Consider the following 24,451-nt stretch of genomic DNA (forward strand, 5'->3'; position numbering starts at 1 on the left):
CAGCAAGAAAAAGATCTGCCTTTTGAAGGAGCACTTCACTGCCTTTTGGTCCTGCAGCTTAAAAACAAAACCAAGCCAAGAAAGCAAACGCAAGATTAGGGTTTGTCTGCAATGTCTTAAGGGTTTGTCTGAATGCTGCAATGTTTGAAAAGTTGATCTGCGATGCACTTACTACCACATTACACAGCACAATCACAACTATGCAGTCTCTCCATTTAAATTAGTGGTGTCTCTACACCTGACCTTAGTGGGTATGTTACCCATCTCTGCTAGTTTATATACCAGTAGTTTTCCTAGCTATACGTTGCACTGCATTCAATATGGATGTATTCAAGGTCTTAAAATCTAAAACAATCAATATCAACACAAACATTTAGAAAGTACAGGAATGGATGGAACAATATGACCCTGTGAACAATTCTGTCTCATTTAAATCCTATGATGAGAGAGTTAGCAGCAACCTGAGTTCATTTTGTGGACACAAGAACAGGGCTCCCAACAGGTTTGTACATCGTAGTCTCATCTGAAAAGAAAAAGGAGCTCTGGTTCAGAAGTTTCCTGTATGCTTGTGGATTCTGGGATTCATTTACTAAAATGAAGAAGCTGGAGAGGAACAACCCAGAAAACAAGTGTATTTTCAGCTGTACAAGGTGTTTGGAGGCCATTTGCAGTCATCTGTGAGCCATGATAAACAGCCAATAGCACATTATACTAGTTTGAAATGCTATCCAGAACATTGAATTTTAACTGGGAGGGAAGGGATTTCATTATTACTATTATTATGATTATTATATTATTATATTGCAAATAGGTACTGTGGAGGCACAGCATCCATGATTACAGAGTCTGTGATTCCACAGTCAGCTATTCGAAAAGAAAATTCCAGCTTGCAAACAGTTTGCAGATGTTCAAGACTACATTCATTAAAAATACATTGTCAGATCCAATCCGGAACAAAATGCAAGTTTGCAAAAGTCTTTCAAAGTTGTTGTGGATTCCTTTTTGTGTTTTGATTCCAGTATAGGCACACTCTAAAATGAATTATCTTTCCATTGTACATTTCCCACAAACAGTGCAGCACTGTGCCAATGCATAATAATTTGAAACATTAATATTATTTGAAAATAACACAGAAAAGGTACTTTTATTATTTCTTTTGATAAAATGAAATTGATAAGCTTGCTAAAATTATTTTTTATACTACTTTCAATTACAGTGTAACTCAGTCATGTAAACACTACCACTATAGCCTATAACCCTCTCTGGTAGCTCTGCTTTCACCACCCAGGGGTCCAGCTGCCTGCATGCCAAGGTCCACCTCTGCTATTGCCTAGCTGTGTAACTACTGACAAAGAGCTATGAGAAAGTCTGGAGGCAGATAAAAACATAAAAGTTACAGAGGTTAAAATTATTGAGAACATCATCGCTAGCTCAGGGATTCAAGAAGAAAATACCAACACAAAGGTATAAAACCACAGAGAGAGGTTAGCTTGCCCCCACTGGGAATCATCACCTCCAGTCATCACCATCATCAGAACTGGTGGAAGATGGCAGCTCAGCAACACTGAGAGTCTACTGAAAGGAGCCACAGAGGACAATCCTTCCTCCCCAGCCAACACCTGCCAGGCCAGCAAAGACTGTGAGCAATGGTGAGCACATTAACACTGAGCCTAGTAGCTCATTAACTCCTAGGCATCTTTTGTGTGCGTTAACAAACAAATAATTGTTTTACACTTTTAAGGTGAGCGTACCCTTCTTGCAGAATCTTTTTATACCCAGCCCAAACAAACCGAAGAAGGGTTGTAACAGGCCTTACCCTAGCAACCACAAAATTCCATTATTGGCAAAGCCAATAACCGAACAGACACTAAATATGTAAGTCACATTCATTCTTATGACTTTACAGAATCAGGATGTCTATTTCCCCTGCAATCAACTAATAACAAAGTCATTTATATTTATATGAATACAAGAATAAAATACAAAAGGCATGTATTTTACTTAAAACACTGTCTGGGGTTAGCCATACCGGGCAATTGTGCATTGCCAAGCACTGATTTGATTTTCATTATACTGCACTGACGGCAAAGTCATTTATCTTTTTTCAGCTCCCAGTCTCCTTTTATCTTTTTCTTATGCTTCTGTATTTTTCCTCCATCCTGCAGTGTTGCTGAATGCTGATGAGCAGAAAATGGTACAAAACCAGAGACAGTCTCTTTCAGATTAAAAGTTCAGGTCTGGAAGGTCCAACTTTTTTCCATTTTGGAGTTCCCAAAGACACTGTGTATTTGGCATTGACCAGCTATATAAAGATCAGTTAAATATTTCACTAGCTGTCCTTCTCTAGAACAGACAGACTTTCAAACAATGACATGATGTTTCTTTCATGGTTCTAATGTGCTCTCCGTTGAGAAGAGAAATTACTTTCCTGTCACTGCAGCCTTGGATGTTTTAACAAAAAATAAAGTGACCAATGCAGAAACAGTTCTCCATATATCAGAACCACAATTTTTACAACTTTAATTTTTTTTTGCATTCAACTTGTTACATTTGTAGATTACTAGCATTCCATAAGAATCAGAAAAACTGGAAATATAAAGAAGAAAAAAAATCTTCCTAGTGTTCCAGTACTTAGCCTTTAAGTGTGTTAGCATCTCACCAGGGATGTGCAAACAACTGACTTTTTCAATTCACCAGCTGAACTTGCCATTCTTAGTTTGTTAGTATTGAATCAAGATTGCCTTAACCCTGTTTTCCACCAAAACAAAACCAAAGTATTTAATGTCATGACAGACAATACATTCCTCTTGAAATAAAGCAGAATGTTTAATTTCTTAAGATTTGTTCAAAAAACAATGTAACAATTACAGTCAAAACACTACAGCTTATGGTTACAGTGATGCTTTACAAAGCAGACACCTCAGATGTCTTTCAGGTCCTAAAGGTCCCTATGATGTACACGTCTGCATACAAGATGGTATCTGTACCTCCACTGTCAGTCAACAGAGGTCTGGTCAATAGAGTTAATAGAACCTAAAGAGCAATTCAGAATATTCCAGAACAGATACAGCTACATCAGGTCAGCTAACACTGATTAAAATACACTCAAAGTGTTGAAGATGTTGGTCAACTTCAGCACAGCAATTGCAATCACTAATGTTACTAGACTTCTCACACAGCAGTGACCTGAACCATAATTATCTATGGCCTCTAGCAACAACCTTTGTATTCTCTATTCACCTGTTTAGGCGTGTATATTATCACATTGCCAGAATCCTTTTCAGCAAGACTTTTCAGTAAAGTTCCATCAGAGTTTCCTGCCACAAAACAGAACATGCAACTGCCATCTTCTTGCTAGTCATGAACTCTTCTGCCACGCCAGCAGAGACAAGCAATAAGGAATGTGTCCAGAACTGACATGGTCATACAAGCAGAAATGTGTGCAGTCTGCACAGGATTATTCAGAATAGTCACATGTACAAAATGCTGCAGGTGAATCTCACGACACTGAGTGGCTGGTTGGTAAAGTGGCAGATGAAATTCAACATTGGTAAGTGCAAAGAAACACAAATAGGAAAAAAAAAACATAACTATATATACACAGTAATAGAGTCTAAATTGGCTATAGCTCAGGGAAGAATTCTTGGAGTCACTGTGGTCAGCTTTCTGAAAACATCAGCTCAGTAGATATTCAATAGGCAAACACAATGTTACAACTGATTAAGGAAAGAATAAAAACCAAAACATTATTATGCCACAGAACAAACTCAAGCATATAAACTTTGAGCACTGCAGGCAGTTGTGGCACCTCCCCTCTCTTTCACTCAGTGTTTCAAAACAGGCACTGTAGAACTTAAAAGGCACAGAGAAAGGTGATAAGAATAAGAAGAGATGGGAAGTGAATCTCATACAAGGAGAGATTAAGTACTTTTGAGTTCTGAAAAAGGGACAGCTAAACCATCTATAAAATCAGGACTGGTACACAAGAAGCAAATGAAGAACAACCAGTCACTGATCATCACAGCAAAAGAAAAGGGCAGCCAGTGAAAACATGGAATAAATGCATTTAAGTAAACGAGACACGTAAGTAAAAATACAGATCTTGTTGCCACCAATTGTCACGGAGAGCAAAGTGCAACAGCTTCCAACACGGATAATGTACATTCACAGAGAGCAGGTCCTTTGGCGGCTATTAAACCAGTGGCCCATGTATAACTCCAGGTCAGGGTCACTGATCGCTGGAATCTAGGAGTAATACTCCACTGGCTGTCATCTCTAAACTGGTCTCCATATAGAACACGGTAAAATATTTTCCTCTGTGGCTGTTCTTACAATAAGCATTGGGGTTTTTTAAGACTGAAAAAAAATATTTCAGTGTAATCTAACACATGACTTGGAGGCCAGCTCTGGCTGGGGGTCCCTTGCACAGTACCTCTTCCTAGTGGATAATACAGGGCTTTTTTCTCCAACTATAGTGACCAACACAGCTAGACTCCAGGAAATAACTGGTAATGGGTTCTTAATAATCAGGAAGGTGAGGTACAGATAGAGAAATGGTAAAAACATCTCACCCTTCTGAAGGGTCTCACTTGTAATTCACACATACCAAGCACCTGGCATTAACTTATTCACCTGAGTAATAATGAGAGCACCTTGGATGTGAAAGAGTAACACCTCCACGAGTCAGAGAGTGGCAAAGTACTTTCAGAGATAGTTTTACATTGTTCCTACTCCACAGTTATGATAGCATATCACTAAAAAGGACAGTCACACACTTCCTCCTCCGCCCAGGTTAGATCCATGAACTATCCACACATTGGGTGAGATGGTTTGGTCAAAAGGTTATTAAATTTTTTCGTTAGTTTCCCTTTGGGTTATTGCAGTGAACAGGCTCACTGTTTAGCCACAGATCACTAGATCCGACAGAAATGATACAGCCAAAGTGTGCAGGCGAGGCGGGGGGCAGGAAACTGTTCAGTTGCGGCTCTCAGCTGCACTGCGTTACATACAACACTAAACTGCAACCTACGGTTCAGCAACATTACTTGAACTTTGTCTGCTGAATGAAAAACACAGAAGTCCTCAGACCTGAAAGACAGCAAGTCTGAAGTGCCTAGATGCCACAGTGCAGTCACTGAAGAAGAAAGAAAAGGATATGAAAATCTGTGGGTAAGGGTTGGTAGGTAGGGTGAAGCTTGTCCAAGTTCAGGTGACAGAGGTCAATAAATACGGAAAAGCACTTCAACTTGTAAATGTTTATCGTAACTTTTACAGTAGTTCAACTTCATGAAGACACCCCAGAATCAGTAAACCTCCTCTGCATTTGAGAGGAAGCATCTTCCAGAGCAGATAGATTCTGCAGGGAAATCAGTTTTGTTCAATTCTGGACTTCCTCATGTAGGTACTGCAAGGTATCATTGTACTGGCGAGTTCAGTTAGGGAATAGACTGTATAATTAAATGTATTTAAATACTTTAAATGCTGGTAAAGCACATACATATGTACAAAACAGTACTCAGGATATTTCTTCTTAGCCATCAACCCCTGAATAACAGAACTATGAAACCAGGCAACTCTACACTACCAGCTGCACTATGATTCACTGATCCTTTTTATCCTTACAATACTTCATGGTAGCATAATCATTCCTAGTCATGTGTGACTCATCAAAGTATTTTGTAGTAAAGACAAATGTTATAATATGGCCTATTGTAGCCATGCAAATTACAAATCTTCATTTCCATACCTAAATTATGCTTTCGCTGAACTTTTTCTGCTGCTCAAGCAGCTTTCGCGTACAAGCTAGTTAGGCATTTCGAAGTTGTTCCATAGCAAGGAGTCCCAAGCTTTCTGAGAGGTGGTCTTTTTTATCCTCTTTCACTTTCTGAAGCATCTTCATGCTTTCCACATTACTGTTGTGAAAATGTTTGCACTAGGTTCTTAACTCTAAGCTACCACGCTATCTCCTCTGCATGCCTCACGTGTTTCCTGTGGCCAGAAGTTAATGTAACTTGAATTGGCAGATAAATTATACACTACTTCCCACGGCAACTCTTGAACGACCGGTCCTCTGTGGATCATCACAAGCCAAGCAATACAGAGACACAAGGAAAAGTTTCAAACTTTCTTTTTCTACACCAAGATACCATACTCCCAGTGAATTCATCTTTCTACTGTCTTAGGGCCTATTAAATTTAATGTACTCATTGCTATCCCTGTCCACAACAGATGCAATATTTTTCAGTAGAAAACTTAATAGAGTCTACTCTATCTCTTAATCCTCTGCATATTAAAATTTTTTTTAAAAGTGATCGTCAGGGTCAATGGGTGACTGCAATGTAATTCTAGAACTGCTCATATTAACTGCCTAAATTTCCAGTTCACACCAAGTGGGCTTGGCTCAAGAACAAACATTAAACAGCTCCAAGGAAAGTCAAGTATAACTGGGGGGGGGGGGGTTTAAACCAAACACAAAAAGGAAACACCACTCCACATTTTGTAGGTAAAACAGCAGATCACAATAAAGCATACTAAGAACCACAGCCCGATGGACAATCCTAACTAAACCTCAAACTGAGGAAGGTCTCAAGTTCCAGAAGAAACCCCTGATATGTGCTCATTCAAATGAAACAAAGTGAATAGAGAAGAAATAATATACATTCCCTCCCCAATAGGAACTTGAATAGCAAGAGTTTTTAAATTCAACCACAAAGGGAAACATACACTTTATATGCATTACAGATGCATACTCTCTGTGCAAGTAGATGGACAAGTATTTGTATGAATACAACTTGAGCATGGGATGATAAGAAGCTTCCAAATAAGGGCAGAATGCTACTACTACCTTTGCTGGTGCTTGTCACAGAAAGGTGATATAGTAAAAGTACTGTGGATGGAAATATATCAGATATTCCCTCTGATCACTCTGTTCTCTTATTCTAGAACTGCATATTCAACACATTTTAAACATATGGAGTTGCTAAGGAATAAAAAACAAAGGATAATGAAGAGAAGAAAACCAAGTTTGGGCATCACTCCCTTTCCATCACCTGAATCCAGTTAGGAGAACTTCCATAAGATGATGAGAATAATTCCTTTAGTCTGGGGGAAAGAAAAAAAAGGTTACGTCTTCTCTGACGCAGCAGTAGTCTAAAATATAAGTATTTATTTTATGAACGCATATGCATTCATACATACGACTATAAATGAAGCAGTACATGTTATCGCTCATTGACATTCCCACATACAGATTTGGGCTTCTATCTGAATTACTCAGGTCAAACAAAAAAAATCATCAAAAACTTTCTCACCGGGTATAAATCAATCTCTGTTTTTTCACATGGTATTTAAAGGGTAACAATGAACTTACTCCAAAACAACATTATCAAATTTTAAACATATAGGAACACTTTTCAGTAAAACAAAACACAGCATGATGTACTGTTGTTGAACCATGGACTGTGATTTAATTAGCCAGAGGACTGGAGAACTACAAGAAACATGAATGTGGTATGTGAATGATTCAGTAGGTATACCTCTCTCTTTGAAATTAATCCATAGGAATCCACTTCCCTTCCTCCTCCTCCACCTTTTATTCCCTTCTTCTTTTATCTTTATTAACTAAGGTACTGCTTGCTGTCCTGAGGATACGAACTCTTAATTGAGGTTCCAAGCTGCTGTGACTACCAAACTATCCACTGCTCTCAGGAAAGGGAGGGTGAGAGGGAAGAAAGTGTGGGTACCGCCAGCGGCACCCTCCGTGAATGCCAATAACCACCTTTTGCTTCTTAGCCCCTTCCGCACTGTCGTCATTTCAAATAAACAAAGTATTAGTCTTCTCATTCTGTCCCACACTGCCACACAGCTCCACTGCATGCTGTGAAACAAAACGCATCACTAAATATTTTTCAGGATAATCCACTGTGGGATAACTTTTTTTAATACACTTTAGGTCATTTACCCTTCAAAGAGAAACATAATCTGCTTTCAAATTATGCTGTTCCAAATAAGAAGATAACAGGCTCAGTTCTCATCTCTGGCTGCTCTTGCTATGTCTCAACAGCACGCAGCAGCCAGAAAGCTGCCAGACAGGAGCAGTGGAGGATCTCCTAGGGGTACCGTTCCGTGGAACCAAGCCAGCGCGGCTGGTTCTCTGCCACCTGTCCTCACCCCGCTGCAAGAGAGGGGTGCCAGGGGACGGGGCCACGTGCCAGGCTCGAGCAGTTGGGCAGTCACAGCAGCTGCTGTGAGATGGAACAAACTCGAGAATGAGACCACCGTCTGCAAGGCGGTCCAGAGTCACCCTGGCTATTCTCACAGCTGCAGAAGTTTGCCCTGCGCAAATGACACCCTTGGAGAGTAGCAGGGAAGGACATGTGAAGCCAGTCTGTGCCAGGCTGGACCCTGGAAAAGGACATTCACGCTATGAAGCTGTGCTATTCTGGCATCTTACAAAAAAATCTTCAGAAGAGGTACCTGAAGCGTGAAAGCACCCCACCAGAAGAATGAGAGAGTCTTGTTAACCCTACGGACACCTTCATAGAAAATCAAACAGACTAGGTCCTCTACTACTACCAATGGGGTAACACCACAAACCATAGAGCCTTTCCTCTACTCCAGGCAGCAAAAATACTGGGACAAAGGCAAAAATAAGATGGCATTTGTGCAGGTTTTCCAACGCAAAAAAATGAAATCAGGTAAAGGCAAGCCTAAAAGGTGAATGTTACAGACACCTGACTGTCTGGAAAGGAGGGGTTAGACTGGCAACAGTTATGAATCTCTGAAATGAATGGTTTCTTTGCCACCACTGGCTATAAAAACTGGGAACAAATAGGCTAAATTTCTTGTTCTTGTATGAAAAATACGATTAAAACTTACCTAAACCCTGCAGGAGAGACTGGTCTATAAATAAATAAAAGTACACATCACTCTCCTCCCTCACGAATAGCATATCTGTCACTCAACTAGATGTCAACTTAGCCACCTGCCTCAGTAATCCATTTTCACTGCACAGAGTGCAGTTACTATGGTAGGTATATGGGATAACACTGGTTTGACTGACAGATGTTCAGGCTGGTGCAGGAATGTGTTCACCTTTACGTTGTCACGGGGCGAGATACCTCCCAGGGATTATTTGGCACTTCATTTTTGCTTTTATAGCAAGAGTATGACTCTTATGGAAACATGTAAATAGACTCTTGCTCCTTCCTTGGATGTCAGAAAGCAGAATTCACGCTGATGCCAAGGACAGAGACCTTAACGAGTAAGTTAATGAAGTCAAATATGACAGCAGAACATAAGAGGCATAAGGAGACATGAAAGAATGTAGTACAGAAAGCAGAGCACAGCTCGAGTGTTCAGCCTTCACGATGAGTTATATTGCCACAGTACGTACTACTAAGCATATGCTCATTAGCACATGAAAGGAAAAGGAAATAGTTTTTCCTCTTCCATCTCCCTCCTTCCCCTGCTTGTAATGTGGGAAATGGGAGGAACTGCAGGGACTTCACTCTCCTCTGAGCAAATGGCAGGGAAGGAGTGGAACGTACTAAGAGTCTCAGACCTTTCTTTTCATCAGCCAGAAGAGACCCCAGATGAAGCAGCTACAGGCTGAACTGCTCTTGAAGGTACGGAATTGCAATCAGGATGCTGTTCTGACAACCATCAGGCGAGGAATCACATGTGCTGCCTCTCTCTCTACTCCCTATTATTGAAGGCAAGCCATAAACCTCCAAATTAGCCACAAATTAAGAAACTGAAGCGTGCTTTTCGACAGTCTTCTTGCTACTACGTACAAAGTTAAGTACACCACTGCCACCAGATACTTACAGGTGATCTTCCTAGCCAAAACAAAACAATGTGTCTTTCAACTCAATAATACTATTTGCAGAGTAGGGCTGGGAGTTTATGTTAATAAAACAAACAAATATCACATTTAAATACTGCATGTACTACAAGTGCTGACAGAGAGCATTTTTTAAAGGAGTAAGCACAATACATGTACAGTGTTTTCCTAGTGCATTCAACTTGCAAATTCAACCAGAAATCAATAACAATGGATTGCAAGTTTGCAATTTATGTTTTTAACAGATTCCCTGGCATATTCAGTTTAGCATGGATGCTGATCACATAGGTTTTTGTTTGTTTGTAGCATATTTTGTAGCTATAGTATTTAAAAATTAATAAACTAGAAGTCATTTTCAATATACAAACCTGAAACAGAATGGGTAAACAAATATTGATGCAGTGAATCTGAAAAGGCTACGATTTCTTTGGATTGCTAATGTATTATATTACAGTTCCCCACTTAACTAAAACAATTCACAGTAGTAAGCACTGAACTGAGTAAAAGATACTTGGAGAACCAGCCTTTCTGTTGTTACTACAGAGAAAATTTCTTACAAGCAAAAGAAAGCACAAACACACCTATCCATGTTCATACGTGCGCGTGCTTTTCTAGCTCAATATAACCGCATACCTCCCAACACATTCTTTGTAACATGCATTTTATTTTTAACTGTTTGATGAAAGCTATTTTGCGGAAGGCAAGAGTGGAACATTTGTAATGAAAACTAAAAATTAATGGGTATCACCCTATCCCTATCAGAGCAGCATTCCAGGCCATATAAAGATTAAACATTACAAGTCTGCATCGCACCAGGCTTCAGAAATATGCCTGGTGCTTCCTGCACTAGCTGCTATCTGTTTATCAGGTACACGTGTGGCCTCCCAGTGGTAAGCGATGGGCTAACAAAAGTTACTTTTCAAGTATAGGCGGGCTTAGAAAGTAGAGCTCAACTCTGGAGCTGGACTAAATTCAGGTTGCAGAAGAAGTAAACTTGATTTTAATTGAGGACTAATTCTACTTCTGATAGCTAAATCATTCTGCTCTAACCAATTTGCTCACCCACAAAGAATTATCTGGTGTATAATTGCTTCAATACTGATTAATAAATAATAACTGACAGAGAGACTTTGCTGGCAGTTAATAACCAGCAGCTGAAGAGAGGGCCTAAGGAAGAGCCTCAGGCCTTTAACCCAGGTAGTCATTAACTGACAGAAAATGCCTGGTCTTGAGGTCATTAATGCTATTACATAAAAATATTAATACATTTCTCAAATACAGAATAATTTTCTAAAAGCTACAGGCCGAACTACACAGTAAGTGCAGAGTTATTTTAGAGAGAACTGATGGTTTTGTTTTTTTCTAGCAACTAACAAATGATGGAACCCACTGCGGAAAAAGTTATTCTGAATAGTTGTTCAACATGATTTTTTTTTTTTTTTTTTTTAGACTATTAGTGAAAGTCAGCTCTTCAGTCTCCTCAGACTGATCACTGCACTGCAGATGAGGGAATGCCCAGCCCAGCTCTCCAGCATCTCATGGATTGCTAGCAGGACTACACTATCCCCAGTCATCTGAAAGACAAGTATAAAACCATGGTCCTGTGGTACTGGACCTAAATTAACATGAGCTATTGGACATGCACTGATTTTGACCTAAGTCTGCTTATATGACTGTTCACTAGCCTTCCTGGGCAAAAATGATCTTTCACTTGTGCAGAATCAAGCAACTATTACTGCACGGATCCTGTTTTTGAGACCACTCTATCTTCTTGTGTGATGCTGAGCCAAACTGAGTGAGACCCCAAACACATGCCTAAGAGAATTCAGTGCTGGGACATCTATTCAGGCTCTCTCCAAGCCAGAGAGCACTATGGAAACAGTAATTATCTTATTTTCCTTTGGCCAGATTATTACAGCTCCTCCTCACTGGCCAGGATAAGACTTAACTGTACTGTAAAGTATTGAATTAAGATCTTTACTAACCAGGAGCTTGTGATCTCTAATTACATCTTAGATAAAGTAATAACAAAACTACAGCAGTGCAATAAAGGTTGGCCTTATTGTGATACGACTCTTCTCATAAGATCTTTCTTAGCCTCCAGGTCTTTCTCTGTATCATGACAAATTACTCGGCACTGATGACTCTGCAGTAACGTTTAATACAACTGAAACCAAGACATACCCGCTTGGAGAGGTCTCTTCAAAATGTAACGCATGTGGATTCAGCCAGCCAGCGGAGGTCCTACCCTGAGCAGCTGATCAAGCCGTGGTCAAGCCCACACACTGCCAGTCCTGCAACATATGCTGCAGCCATTTTGGAATAGGAGCTGGAGTAGCAAAAGTGAAACCACGCAAAATTCTTCTTTCAGCACTGCCTTCCATCGGCATTCCTCCTCCCACTCACCACCACCCAGCCAGATAGCCACTTCCTTCCACTGCTGCTCACTCCCATCTGCTCTGGCGCTGCCTGCGCTTGCTCTTCTAACCCCTGCGCCCACAATTCCTCCTGACTCCACTCCTTTCCACGCACTTTCTTTTTAGCAGATACTCCCCTTGACAAGGGCCAAACGCTTTAAAGCTGCCAGTTGGCGCTTTATTTCCATATCTATCTCCGCACCCCATCCACAACAAAAGGCAAGAATGGTAGAAGATGAATCTCCCTGAAACATCTCGTTCCAGCAATGCATTCATCTCCACTGATATATTGTGCTTTGTCCCTCAGTACTCACTCATTCCACTAACTAAAAAGATAGGATTAGCAGGGGAAAAAAAAGGAATTAAAATAACTTATGAGGCAGTGAGAAGGCATGCAGGATATAGTTTGAGAGATATGAGTTTCCATGTCCACCTGACAAAGGAATGAGAAACAGAGGATTTGTAGAATAGAGGTACAGCTAAACATGAAGTACAGTAAAAATAAATCCAGACAGGGGAAAAATAAAGTAACAATAGTAGGAAAAGGCCCGGTGGATTGAAAGCACAGATAAAGACAAGAATGAAGGAAAGAGACACAGCGATGATGTGACAGACATTTCAATCCAGCCAGCAATATTTTGCTTTTAAGAATTACTGACAAAGAATATACTTAAGAGGTATGACTAGGAAACACAACATACGGGTAGAAGCAAGCAACCAGGTGAAGGTACGTGGAGTTTTCTGGATTATTGTACTGTGCAAAGATGACAGTACACAGATCTCATGATTTTCACCAACCACAGCTGGCACAACTGCTAGGGCCATACAGGGATCAGCTAAGCCTGCTCCTAAGGGCATGCCTCCTCCCTCAACACAGCATTACCTCAGGCAGCACCCTGGTAGAACTATACTGCTCCCTAGTCCGCAGCAGCATAGATCACTGCACCGCAGTCCTGTCCACAGGAGTCAAGCCCCTGCCCAAAGGCAAAGGCAGTTGCAGTGATTTCCTGTAATCCCAGATAAATCTGAACAACATACTATATATCTGTAATGCATATAAAAAGTCAACTCTGCTTTTAAATTACCTGCTCTGGAAAGGATTCCGATCAGACCCATATGGACTAAAGAGTCATGCTAATGATTCACATTCACTAAGCTGTGCTCCTACAAAAGCACTGCTTGTCTTAATTCCCCTTTCCAAATTAATTTTAGTGTATGAAATATAGCACATCTTCATGTCTGCAAGAATTATATAGGATATATCAAAATTATTATTTTGATTGGCTACCTAAGCTTTCCAAAAGTCAGTTTCTGTTTATAGCTTGATCAGTACTGAATCTCACACTCAGGTTCAAACTAATTTTGACGTCGATATCATTCTTTCAGAAAAACTGAACAGATAACCAGTTTTGAGAAACAAACTTGCTTTTAAGCCCACTGTTTCTCCTATTCCTCTGGGAGTTTATCTACCCTTGACCACAGCACTTTAGTAAGACCACTCAGCTGGAAGAGAGGTGAGATTTTAATCATTAACATGCTGTCAAAATTTGAACGGACAGCCCTCCCCTCCCCAAACATTTTGTGAGCCAAAACCAGATTCATGAAAGTGCCAAAACAAAAGCAGAAGTATATGCAAGCGGAAGTCTTTTAGGTGTCTACTATATGTCTACAAAAAAAATGCAATATACATTGCATTAATTGAAGAATGATTTCCCACCGGAAAAAAAAAAAGAAATGGCCTATCAAGATGCTTCAATATGGAGGTTCAGTTTATTTTCCTGAACATTCATTCATTTTTATAAGCAAATTTACTTTTATCATACATTTACATTCAATGCCATGGATATGGGACCAACTAAGTTTTAGTGAACAAGTGGCTTCAGAGGAAACCAAGAAGTTCAGAATTGCATGTGCCAGGATTCAGGTGATTTCAAATTCACCCAGTAGCATCCATGAACTCCTAGTACTGCAATACAACAGACTCAAAAAGATAGATTACCTCAGCAAATCAGCTGAATGAACACAGCTCTGAACAGAAGCGTTTGCCGTGAATTCATACCTTAAAAGATACTCTTTCAACAAAACTGAAAAACAATTAAAGATGATCAGATCACGAATGGACTGAAAAATAGCAAGATATATTTAACCAATAACTCAGTGTAAACTATTTGGTATTCCTGGGCATTAATACACCTCTCTGATAGGGGCATTATAAAAAAACAGGAGCTAAAACTCTAGACTTACAATTTTACGGGGTAAGAAACTATCTCAATCTACGCAGGCTTTTGGTCTTCAGGTCCTTGTGAAAATTACCCACCGACTTGCATAACTGTTGGCAAAGTTCTGTATAGCGGTACAGGTAAGGCAGTGCAGTATAGGTATGTATGTCCTACAACCGTTGAACCAACAGACTCAAGCGAAACTATCAGGCTCTAGTAGCCACAAATTCCTAACAAATTAATACTTAGATTTTCTCTTCAATTCCTGTTAAACCTAACGTCTTGAGAACAGTTCTGCCAAACATGAAAACAGCAGAAAGTTATCAATTATTGTCTATAAGACATGAGTATGCATCTGTCTTCAGAGTATCAAACCTACTCAAGCAGCAAAAGTCTACAGCATATGAGCTCTGAATAACACTACAAGAAAATGAGATTCTCCTTGAATTAAAGAGGAAGTAGGCTGTATCTTTCAAACTGATGGTCCTGAGGTCCATCCCCCATGCTGTACATATTTGCTTACACTGACGTTGGAAGCTACTGCTTGCAGCTGTTTCTCAGATGAGTCTAGGACACTTCAAAGTGAGATAAGAGGGTAGTATTATATATGACAAACTTGCAAGTGTTACACTATATTAGAGCACAAGGAACACAAGACCTCCCTACTAGAGTATACACCAAAAACTTCCATCTTATTAGAGCTAAAGGAGAATCTCAAGTAACCAGTGTTTTCTAAAGCTGAAAATACCAGACCATTCTTAGTTTAAGACCAAATCCTTCAGCAGGTGGAGTACATTACAACAAAAATCATCAACTCCTACTTAGATAGAAGTCTGTTTCAGTACTGGTTAATACACAGTAAGAAGTGGCCTGATGTCTCAGCCTGTTCTACTAGGCCAGTGAACGCTCCTCTGACTATTACAACAGCCAGAGGCAACCAATTTGTCATCCCAAGAGCAATCCCTCTTGCCCAGGTAATTAATCTGCTGGTAGCAACACTAAGAACCAGGCATCCACCTCTCCCTCCTTACTTCTTTGTCCTGGTATTTGTGAGATCCTTTTCTAAATTAACTCAACTCACTGAACTGACAGAGAAACAACCTGCCCAAAAAACAAAACAAAACAAAACCAGAACAAAAAGAAAATAAAAAAAACCACCACCAAACCCAAAGGCTTTCAGCCACTGCAGGTAACCACTAGGACTGCAAGCATGGCCTCAGCAGTTCCCACATCCTTACACGCATAGGTTAAAGCACCTCAGAGAACCACTTCCTAGCCATGCTTCCTCCTCCTCTTTCATGGGACCAGAGGGTAGTGTCATAGTCTGCTGGCCATGGTATGAAAGAGCTGGAGAGGAGTGAAGGGCTCCCCAGTGTCCTACCCAGCTGTCCCAGTGACAAAGAAACAAGCCTTATTTCCCGATCGCTTCAGTATGGCCTCAATGAGGGATGCCAATGCAGAAGACTGTCTGGGTCCACCTTCCCTCAACTACAGCACAGACTTGAATCTGTACTAGGACTCTGGCAGTCACGTAAAAAGCTGGATCAGAGAACTGGTTTGGTTGAAAACTCACCACATTTTCATTTATTTTTTCAGGTCAGTTTTCAGACAGATCATAGAGCTGTACAGAGCTGAGGGCTGGCGCACAAAGGCAAAGAAAACCTCTGACTCAGAGCAGGTGGGATCAGCTCCCTCCAGAGCAGCTCGATGCTTAGGCTAGCCAAGAGTGGTTCTGGAGGTGCTTCCTGACCTCATCAGCCACAGAAGGGAGGCCTATAGTCCTTCCTCATGCCCCCAGGCTACAGCACAGTTATAGAGCATTTGCAGAAGTGTAAGGTAAACACCCCCTTTGCTCAGGCACACAGCTTAAACTGCTGCCTAGCCCTCTGCTTCCAAAACTAGCTCTGTTTTGTTAATCACTAACTAAAAAGGAAGGGTTTCTCTGTACGCTCACCTGAAAAATCAAGATGACAGCGTGGTGAAGTATTCTACTAAGCTGACAGCATTTCTCATGTATGTTTTGGCTTGTTATACAGTTCTGAGCTTGATACTTGTAAACAAAAACAAAACTGACATAAATAAAGGATTTTCTCTCTTTTTTCCGTGGCATAAGTCCTGGAATCATGCCATATTTGGAAACAACAGCTCCAGAAAGTGAGTCCTTCCATCAACCTGGACCTCCACAGGAAGCTGATAGGTTGTAAAGGCCTGCTCCTTAGCAAGAGATCTAAGATAGGAATTATTTATCAGGCACCTGAGCTAGCACACAGCACACCAGGGGACATGTCAGTACTGAAGGAAGGAGACTGAAAACCCTGCCAGTATTACTGCTTTCTTCTAATAAATAGTCCCACAAACACTGGTATTGAAAAGGCCACAGGAAAAACAGGAGAAAACTTCCCAAGAAAATCAAAGTGAAATGAAATGGCATATTTAAAAGCTTCATATATCAGACAACCACACCTACTAAGCTAACCAGTTACAAAAAGTATCAGATAAACCAAAAATGTTAGACAAACCTTCAGAAAAGGTCCCAAACAATACACGCCATCATTAAACACACTGGCAAATTTTAGGAATGCTAATCAAGAAAATACTTTAGTACTCGATGTTATGATCCCTCACAAAAAGTGTGGGTTTTCAAAATAATGAAACGTATTTGATAGAACATTAGCAATACTTACAACTACTCCACTCTTGGTGACAGTTTCACGGTATGTAAAATTGCACACTGCCCAAGCTAGGTAATACGTGGACATGAGAGGGGTCTGTGAAAAGTGATCTGTAACCCATCCATCTTCTTCGAAAACAGAAGTTTCAACTGGCATGTTGGACAAAGATAAGTAAGTTGCTTGATGCCTGATGCTGATTTTGAAAGTGGCCTTGTAGATGGGCTCATCAAAGCAAGGAAAGGCTTTTCTGGCATGAGTAGGAGAAAACTGCGTAACACCAAGAAACCTAGGAAAGAAGCAAACACAAAAACAAAGCAATTACTAACTGTGCACTGCACTTGATTCATGGATGTATCAAATAAGACATTGCTTCACTACTGTGGTTTAAGGCGGGGGGGGGGGGGACAACAAACTGTACAAGGTATACAGTGTTTGAACACTGCTTTATCACTTCCTTACTACCTGTACTGCAACGCAATTGATATAAAGTCACGGTCTACAAATTCCCTACAAATTTGCAGACACCACACTGATGTTAAATAAATAATCCCTTGCCTCATACCAAACTTCAGGTTCTAGCAGCAGTTTTGTTCATCAATACGTGAAAGAAAAGTTAGCCAGTATTGGTTATACAATGTAAAACAAGTAAGCACAGTCCTCAGTTCAAACCAGGATTTAACAGCCTTCAGGGAGTTCAGTCTGCCCCGAGACACTGACAGGGCACTTTGCCTTTCTTTGGACATGAGAACGTACGGTCACATAGTGCACTCAAGAGGGTCATTGTTTTCCACTGCTGATTACTTCTGTACCAGTTGCATGCAGGTCTGAGACACAAAACTATACAGCACTGCTGTGAGAGTGCAAGTCCAAAAAACCACTCTGTGAGCTTTGTAGAATTACAAACAAATTACAAAAATGATTAAACAAGCAGAGAGCAGTTCACTGTTCTTCTACACGTGCTTTTCTTTTCTGGTGTATTTTATAAAGAACAAATTGACGTTCTCAGTTAATGGGTCAAATTATGAAAAGATCTCTGAAGGAGGAAAAGATATTTATTATGCCATTGTATAGAATGGGAAGGCTTTAGTTTGACAATAAAATCTGTACCTGTTTTCTTTGGAACTGAAGAGATGTTAATCCAGATACAGAATAGGAACCTTTCACGGTAGAGACTTGTATTTACACGTTTAGAGAAAACCCATGTGCAATGATCCCTTTGCAGAAACAAGAAGCTACACCTAAAAGGTTGAATTATGGGGTTCAATAAGAATATTTACTAGAGGCATGGAGGATGAGAAAATTACTATGAGCCAACTATGTAACTGTAAAGGTAGCACATATGTAGGCTTTCTGAGTGGTATTGATCTGTGTCTCACTTTCCAAGGTTCCATCAGTGGGAATAACCATGAGATTTTAGATATCAGGTAAACATTTATCAGAATTTTAGAGGTTGACTAGTCATCTGGTATTCCTCTGGGGGAAGAAGATGGGTGGATAGATTTGATATAATGAAAATGGTGGCACCTATTATTAATCACTCTATAGGCATTATTCTGCAATATGATACTCTCTAATGCCGAGGGAGAAAAAAATAGGTAGCCCATAAGGAAAGTAAAGTATCTAATTAACTGTTTCTAAAACTTCTTGGGTTTTATATGTATTTTGGAGCATCATTTTATAAAAAACAACAAAGAAATAAAATTCTTGAAACGTTATACTTTTATCTTGCTATAGTGCACCCATGCCTGATGGAACCAGATGTATGTTTTCTGGTGAAATCATCACCTCTTTCAAATAAGGTTAATTTTTTTAAACCTTGAAAAATTTTTCCACCACTGAAGCAGTTACCATTGGTCTTTTGTCTAAAATAAAAAGCCTTATTTGGCTAGTAATTATTGAAGGAATTAATCGTATTGCATTTTTCTTGTTTCATTATAAAACATGGATTACTAAAATCATAATTTTGCATAACGTTGCTAAATATATGGTAAAAAGTTGGTGCCAGGTATTCCAGTGTTAATCCAACAAAATTCTATATTATCAGTGGATTTGCACTAGTGCAATAAAGCCAAATCAGCCAATTAAATGAAGCAAAGCAACTTAATTTATATGCAAAATATTTCAAGGGGACCTGATCCTGCATTCTAGGCACGCTCTAAACAGCTACAGACATCAACAGAAGCTTCAAGTGAGCATGGAAAACTGTACTGGCCTGTTATTAATAAAGCAAGAATGATGAACTTTCCTCTGCAATTAACAATTTTAATGAGCTCAGACGCACATGTAAATGCATACTTAGGGAATACTGTATATATTCCGACACTCTCTAAATAAGGAAGCATTTTTTTTTTCTCCATTTCTTGGAGATCCTATCAGTAGTCTTTTAATACTTGTTATGTTTTAGGCCACTGAAACAATCCCTTCGTCAGACTAATAGAACCTGATAAACTCTGCCTCTTCTGTATTCTCACAGATAGATATGTCTGCATATACGTAAGTGAGCAAACACTGGGCAGTCAATATTTCATACTAAAAATACATCAACTACCAATTACAGTGATATTTATAACATGTGCATTACTATCAAACATCGATTTACTTGTTGTGCCATAAAGCCAAACAAACAAAAAGTTAAAAACTGCTTCCCAAAGACTAAACCCTTACACTTTAAAAAAAAAACCAACCCAAAACGTTGTCTGGGTTGATCTATTTCTCTCTGTGTTCAGAGGCAAAACCAAGCAAAACTTCTATAGCATGCCAAAAGTGAAGAGCAGGCTGAGGATTTCATCCACCTCTCTACGCACCTCTCTGGGCACTGACATTTTTATCTCCAATTCCCCAAAATATCACCATAAAAAGTTGTACTTCTGGGAATGACAGCCTTGCAGCTTGTCTTCTCAGCATACCCACGGCAGTAATTTGCAGGTGTTTTAATTCCACCTCATCTATTAAAGGAAGACATGTGTTTCCTCAACAACCTATCTGTTTTGACATCTTAGTTGTTATAAGATAGAAGAACATGTCTGTTTGTTTTGTCTGCGTGATGTAAGATTTTTTTTTCCTTTTCATTTATGCCAAAGTTTGATGTTCATTTAAATTATGCGTGCACATTCTTACAGTACTCTACAGTAGCTCTGTATTAAATGTCTGTTGATTACTGCCAGTAAATTCTGGCACATAATGCAAAGTAAATTTGTAGCATATCACTTGCATTTTACATTTCAATTAAAGGAGCAAAGATTTCAGTAAGAAAATAAATACTTTTATGTGGCTATCAACACTTCAGGCTGATTTTATGACTTTCACCTGTGAAGACCACAAAAAATGAACTAATTGTAGGAAAAAAAAATTATAAAGTAAAGGCATTACTATGTTTGTGAGGCCTCAGAGTTAGCCAGAGTTATTCACTCCTCATGTACAACAAAAGTGAAAAATGATGGTTTAGACCCTTTTATAGCAACCGCTGCTCCAATGAGGTTGCTGTATTTTAATCGAATATAAAGATGTCAAAAAGCTAAAGCCCTGCTGGAACATCAAGGTCTCTCAGAGCATGAGAGAAGCCTGTCTATCGTAGTAGAAGCCATCCACGTTTAAGGATTACAAATGGTTACATGTATTACATTAAAAATGGGTTATTAATCAAAATGCAAATTGCTACACTGCAAGAGCACACTCTGAACAAAGAAGTTACCTGGTTCAGAATGTGTATTATTTACTTTATACTACAGTGAGTTGTTAAGCCTGTGACAGTTGGAAAGGAAAAACAGTACTTCTGTTAAACACCTATTAAACAACTATGCTTTGACTACAGTTTCAAAAACAACATTTTACTGAAAGAAATATAAATGAGATGCTGTTAAAAAAAAAAAAAAAAAAAAAAAAAGCCACTGCTTTCAATATAACAATGCTACCTGACACAAGGTAAGGATCTTGCCCAATATGACTATATTCAAGTGTATTAAAAACAAAGCAACTTGTATCACAAAAGTTACAGAGTACTGGGAAACACGTTTTACCATCGCCTTGCACCCTGTGTCCTAAGCTATCCTGATGATTCAAAAAGTGAACTGGCTTGTTGTTGTTTTTTAAATCATAACTGGGGCATTGGTACTGAAGTGTAGTACAGTAACTTTGGAGAAATGTCACTGTCACACCTATTTGACAGTTCAATTACTCCTATACAAAGTCTAAATACACAAGAGTAATAACTGCTTAAATAATTTCTTGGGTTTGTAAAGTGAATTATACCCCCTGCTGTTAACAGTATTTTTTTTTTTCCCCAATTTGCCCATTTCCATACAGGTCTGTAAAAACTCCCAATTACCCCAGTCATTCACTCCTCTGTGATAAAAGGCATTTTATCCGCCTCTTTTCCTACAACCATGCTTTTTCAAATTTCCATTTTCTTTCACTGTGACGACAAATTGCACAAACTTAATTTCAATCCTGCTTTTGGTTCTAACATAGGGCTGTTTCAAATTGTCAGTAACAACAGTAATGAAAATATGCTTTAATACAAGAGCTATTGATTTACTTGAGTTGGTGAGCACTCTTTTTTCCTTCTGACTTACTATTTTTCCCCAGTTCTTCCCACTAGAGAGCCTTTGCTTCACTTCACAGTAGAAAACAGTAAGATTCCAAAGAGAAAAACCTGTCACCGCACAGATGTTTCACGAAAGGACAGCTTAAAAAGAAACTAATGCTACAACGATAAACCACGTCAGAACTATCAAGCAGCCCGTGGCGTTTTCCTTTCCTATTACAAAAAGCCTGATCGCGGTCAGAAGAGAAAACTACTTAAAACCAAAAGAAAAAGCCTCTCCAACTGCCTGAGCGGGGGCCTCCGCAGTGGCCCTGCCTACCCTGACAAGGGCCCCACGGGGACCCAAGGGCTACAAGAGTAAACACGGACCGAGACCGAATCTCGTCCTGCCCGGGAAGAGCGAAAACCGGCCGGGTCTGCCCGGCCGCAGGGTGCCGATCTGCGGCGGCTCAGCTGCAGCAGGTAGCGTAACCGTACCCACGTCAGGTGAAACCGCATCCCGCCACCCCTCTCCTTCGAATACTGAAATAAGAGCAAAACAGCAGAGAAGTTCCGCTCCCCTACGCGCTGCTCTCTGTAACCCGGCAAGGCTCTGTCACACGGTGGCCGGACACGGAGGGAGTGTTTATTAAACAAGACCCGGAGTCTCCGTTCCGGGCTTGCCCCGTCAGGGAGGGAGGGAGCGGCGGGCGTGCTGTACTCCCGCCACCCGCGGCAGTTTACTCGTTACCGCCGTCCATTTCCAAGCCGCCCCGAGGCACCCGCCGGCTGCAGCCCGGCCCGGCCTCTCGCCCCACAGCCCGGCCCCACCGAGGCGGCGGCCGGCCCGGCCCCCGCGCCCTGCTCGCTCCCCACACACACACACACACACACCCCCCTCCTCAGCTTCGCCGCCCGCCCTCCCGCCGCTCCGCCGCCGCCGCCGGCCGGTGGGGTAGGGCGGAGCGGGAAAAGGGCTGCCTGCCCCCGAGAGCCCTCCGCAGCTCCGCCTTCCCAGCGCCAGCCCTCAGGAACGGCCGGAGGGCGGACGGGGAGCTCCCTCCCCGCCTCACAGAGACGGGCGGCGGCTTAGAGGCGAGGCCCGGCCCTCAGCTCACCGGCCCGCCCGCCCGCCCCTCAGCGCGCCGCGGAACCGCCGGGGCCGGGCGGCGCGGAGCCCGCGGCCTCACCCGCCTGGCGGCGGCGGAGCCGCGGAACCGCCGGGTCCTAGCGCCGCCCCGCCCGAAGTTCGGAGCGGCTTGGGGGAGCGGGAGGCGGGGGGGGGGGGGCGACAAGTTGGGCCCGAGTTGAGTGGAGGCGACGCGGGCGCTCCGCTACCTTCTCTCGCCGTGGAGGACGTAGGAGCTGCGGAAGAAGCCCAGCAGCTCGTTCTCGATGAGGGCGTTGTAGATGATCTTGAGGTTGTAACTTCTCTGCGCCTCCAGGCTGCGGTTGAGGACGACGACGAAGACCTGGGTCTGGGGGTAGAGGAAGGAGCGGGCCACCCGCACGCCGCCGGCCAGCTTGTCCTCGGCTACGCGGACCGCCTCGATGTGCATGCGGTGGGCGTGCAGCACGATGTAGCGGCTGGCGTTGTGCACCTCCAGCTGCACGTTCACCTCCCCGCTGAAGGTGAAGTTCTCCATGAAGGCGCTCAGCATCAGGTTGTAGTGCAGCGGCCGCAGGTGCCGCGGCAGCCGCGGCCGGGCCCAGGGCGGCAGCTCCCGCCGCCGCTGCCACTCCTCCTCCTCCTCCTCCTCCTCTTCCTCCGCCGCCACCGCCGCTTCCCCGCCCCGCGCCTCCTCCTCCTCCTCCTCCTCCGGCCGGCCGGGGGGCTGCCGGGCCGCCCCCGGGAGGCTCCCGTTGCCGCCGGCCCGCGGCGGGCCGTCGGCGGCAGCGCCGCACTCCTCGAAGCGGACGCTGAGCAGCACGGCGATCATGGTCACCGCCAGCAGCGCCAGGATGGAGACGGCGAAGCCCAGCACCAGCCGCTTGTGCACGGCGATGTGCCGTTCCGTGGTGCGGGGTCTCGGCCCCGCCGCCTCGGCCCAGGGGCCCGGCGGGAGCCCCCGGCTGCCGTTCCGCAGGGCGGCCTCCTCCTCGATCATCATGGGGGTGACGGGCGGGCGCTTCTCCCGTTTCTCCTCCAGGGCCATCACGGCAGCACCGCCCCCGCCTCCCGCGGGGCCGCCGCCCCCCGAGGGGGCCCCGAAAGCATGGGAGGCTCCGAGTCGGGGGGGGGGGGGGGAAACACACACACGACACGGACGACCACGACCCTCGGCCCGGGGTGGTGGAGTAGGGGGGGGGACACGGGGACGCGCCGCCTCTCACTTCCCGACGAGCCGCATCACCCTGGCTGCCGGCAGCCCCCGGGCGGGGGGGACGGGACGGGACGGGATCGGGCAGGAGCCGGCGAGCGCTCCCCGCCGTCCGGCCGCCGGGACCGCGCCGCGCAGGCAACTTGTGCGGCTTCTGCGGGGCACTTCAGCACATGCCGCCCGGCTCCCCTCGGCGCCAAGGGGGAGGGCTCTGCCGCCCCCGGGCCGCCCCCCCCCGCCCCGCCGTCCCCCCGCTACCGCCGCCGCCGCCCGCAGGGAGCTTTCCTTCCCCCGCGCCCCGAGCCGCCGGGGCAGGGGTCGGGCTCCGCGCCCGGCCCCGGCAGCGCCCGAGCCATGCGCGCCCCGCTCCGCCGCGCAGGTCGGGCCGCCCCCCCGGGGGGCTCGCCCGGCACCGGACAGGGGCACCGGGCCGGGCCGGGCCCGTCCTCCTCCTCC

At 43.0% G+C, this 24,451-nt stretch overlaps 1 protein-coding gene across 3 annotated transcripts in view; it reads right to left on the reverse strand.

The window, feature by feature from the left end:
* Positions 1–24,243, reverse strand: part of TRHDE (thyrotropin releasing hormone degrading enzyme) — a 222,979-nt gene extending 198,736 nt beyond the window's left edge. Inside the window, exons 1-3 of one of the 3 annotated variants that reach the window (XM_030003019.2) lie at positions 23,941–24,242; positions 23,013–23,905; positions 17,165–17,438 (exon numbers count right to left, since the gene is read on the reverse strand). In XM_030003019.2, the coding sequence (XP_029858879.1) occupies positions 17,165–17,438; positions 23,013–23,830 (1,092 nt within the window). In that variant the 5' untranslated portion in view covers positions 23,831–23,905; positions 23,941–24,242. Of the gene's footprint in view, positions 1–17,164; positions 17,439–23,012 lie in introns of all 3 variants that reach the window. The other 2 variants (XR_003921685.2, XM_030003020.2) reach the window with 2 other exon arrangements.
* Between the last annotated feature and the right edge of the window lie 208 nt (positions 24,244–24,451).

Source organism: Aquila chrysaetos, chromosome 26, assembly GCF_900496995.4.
Source record: "Aquila chrysaetos chrysaetos chromosome 26, bAquChr1.4, whole genome shotgun sequence".
Taxonomy (NCBI): domain Eukaryota; kingdom Metazoa; phylum Chordata; class Aves; order Accipitriformes; family Accipitridae; genus Aquila; species Aquila chrysaetos.